The sequence below is a fragment of the Anopheles darlingi genome, chromosome 2, assembly GCF_943734745.1.
Source record: "Anopheles darlingi chromosome 2, idAnoDarlMG_H_01, whole genome shotgun sequence".
Lineage (NCBI taxonomy): Eukaryota > Metazoa > Arthropoda > Insecta > Diptera > Culicidae > Anopheles > Anopheles darlingi.
The window spans coordinates 90,294,402-90,296,901 of NC_064874.1; the positions used below are offsets into that span (position 1 = coordinate 90,294,402).

At 52.6% G+C, this 2,500-nt stretch overlaps 1 protein-coding gene across 5 annotated transcripts in view; it reads left to right on the forward strand.

Annotated features, from left to right (window-relative positions):
* Positions 1–2,500, forward strand: part of LOC125952062 (nipped-B protein) — a 13,572-nt gene that overhangs the window by 4,794 nt on the left and 6,278 nt on the right. For all 5 annotated transcript variants that reach the window (XM_049681298.1, XM_049681297.1, XM_049681301.1 and 2 more), the window contains one exon: positions 1–2,500. This exon is cut by the window's left edge and continues 198 nt beyond it; it is cut by the window's right edge and continues 506 nt beyond it. In XM_049681298.1, coding sequence (XP_049537255.1) covers positions 1–2,500 — 2,500 coding nt within the window.

The window sequence follows — 2,500 nt, forward strand, 5'->3', positions numbered from 1 at the left end:
ATGAACCATCAACCGTCAACTTATCAGCAACTTCCCGAAACGGCCCCGCGTAACAATGAGTATCTACAGCAACAGCAGCAGAGCAAAAACTTGGACGCACGAGGGCGACCCTCGCCGGCTCAGGGAAGTACAGCACCAGAGACGGTTCCGCCGCAGCAAACGACCACCAATTCCTTCAAGGGTCCCCAGCAAGCCCGAACTCAGACTCTGTTAACACCCAATGAACCGCGTCCTCGAGGGGCTGGCGGAGGAGGAGGAGGAGGAGGAGGTTCCAGTCTTGTCGCCTCTGCTACACCCGCCATCAATACCCCGATCGATGTCAGCCAGGAGTTGATGAGAGCGGCCTGGATTGCTACTCAACAAGGAATGTCGCAGGCTCCAAAGCCCGTACCTTCGACAAGTGCTGTTGTCAATTCCGGTCCATCAACGACTGCCGCCGCTGCCAGTGCCGGTGCTTCTGCAGTCAAAACGGAAGCGATCGATCCGAAAGTGTTGTCGCGATTCGTTCCGCTGAGTGAAGTAAACAGTGTGAAATTGCAGAACTTGAACGTTCGTGTCGATCAGCTAACCGAGAAGCAGCTGGAATTGTTGCAAACAAACCAGAAACAGTTTATTGCCGATGAACCGGAGCTGGCGGAAAAGATTGGTTTGGTGAAGCGATCGTACGATCAGATATTCAGCAGCATGAAGGAAGACCAGCAACGATCTGTGGCGAGCATGTGGGCTCTCAAGCGAAAGGCACAGGAACAGCGAGCCGAGGAAAACCCGGAGGATTATCTGAGCAAACCAAAGGTGCGGCGCGTCGAACGGCAGGCCGCCCCGGTAGTAAAGCGGATGCCAATCGAGCAACTAATGGCGAGCAACACGTACCAACGGTTCATGTCGGTGATGGGGAATATTTTCGATCATCTCGATGAAACGGAAACACCGACAGTGGAGGATGAGCAGTACGAGTGCATACCGACGGGGCTACTTAACACCATTAGCACGGAGGCTGCAAAGCTAAAGGCACGCCACGGAATCGATGCAATTCCCGAGAACCGCCTCTCACGGTTAATACGATACGCGATGCGTTCGGTTCATGCGGCACGCAACTTGAGCGGTTCCGAGTTGCAGGACGATCTCGTCGGTGATGAGTGCATTGAAAAGATATTGAACGCTGTCGAAGCAGCACTGCTGGTCTGCTGTCTGTACACGAGCAAAGGTACCAAGTTCCTCGAGGAGGACAACATCGATGCGATCATTAAGATGGTGCAGTTCCAGTTGAGGGAAACGCTCTTTCCTTCCTACGATCCCGTTTACTCGGTGGAAACGAAGATGAAAGGTGGGAGCGGAAAGAAGAAGAAAAAGATCAGCTACCAGCAAAAAGGCATTTCCGTTCTGTACACCAAGATCGTGGAGCTGACGAAGCAGCTCGTAACGATGTTTGAATCGTTTCACTTTGTCGACACGATCGTGATACACGCGTCCTCCCTGGGTGTGGAACCCTTTTTCGTCGACAACATCGAAACGTTGCAGTTCGTGTGCCTCGATCTGGTGACGACATTGTTTCAAAACGAAAAATACGCCCATCATCGGCACAACATCGTGTCGGACATTCTGACGTCGTTCGATCGGTTACCCCACTCGAAACGGAACCTACGACCGTACAAGCTGGTTAACAATGGTGGCAACATCCAGATGATTACCGCCTTGGTTCTGCAACTCATACAATCTTCCGTCATACTGCCGGAATCGCTCGGACCGGAAGGTAGTGCAGGGGGCAAGCAGCGTGGTAGCAACAGTACACAGAACAATGCGGCCGCTGTTGAGCTGGCCCTGGGTGGTACCAAGAGCACTGACTTATTCATCTTTGGCAAGTACGACACGGCGATGAGCATTGGTGGTAACTTCCTGACGACTTTTCTCGACAAGTGCAAGAGTCGATCGAACGAGACGGACTTCCGACCGTTGTTCGAGAACTTTATCCACGATCTGCTCACCACGGTCAATAAACCGGAGTGGCCAGCCGCCGAACTGTTGCTCAGTTTGCTCGGTACAATGTTTGTGAAAAAGATGGGAGATAAGAATGTGGAGCAATCGATACGGGTCGTGTCGCTCGAGTATCTCGGTATCGTAGCAGCCCGGTTGCGCAAAGATACGGTCGAGTCGCGATGCAAGGTGAAGACAATGGACACCCTGATTCGCTACATCAAAATCGAGCAAGAGAAGGAGGGCGACGAACCGCTCAACAATAGTGACATCCAGCTGGACGAGGAAGAGGAGCGGACCGAATTTCTGCAAAAGATATTGCTCGATTTCCTGGCAGTGAACGCGCACGAGGGGAATGTAGTGTGGAACCACGCGCGACATTTTTACATCACGCAATGGTACCGGGATCTGATGCAGCGAAAGAAGAAGATTGTCGAAGGCGAGAAGGGGTACGCATCGCGGAAAAAGGGCAGCAGTAGTACGAAGAAGCGGAAAAAGCACGCCACTAGCGATACGGACGATTCTGACG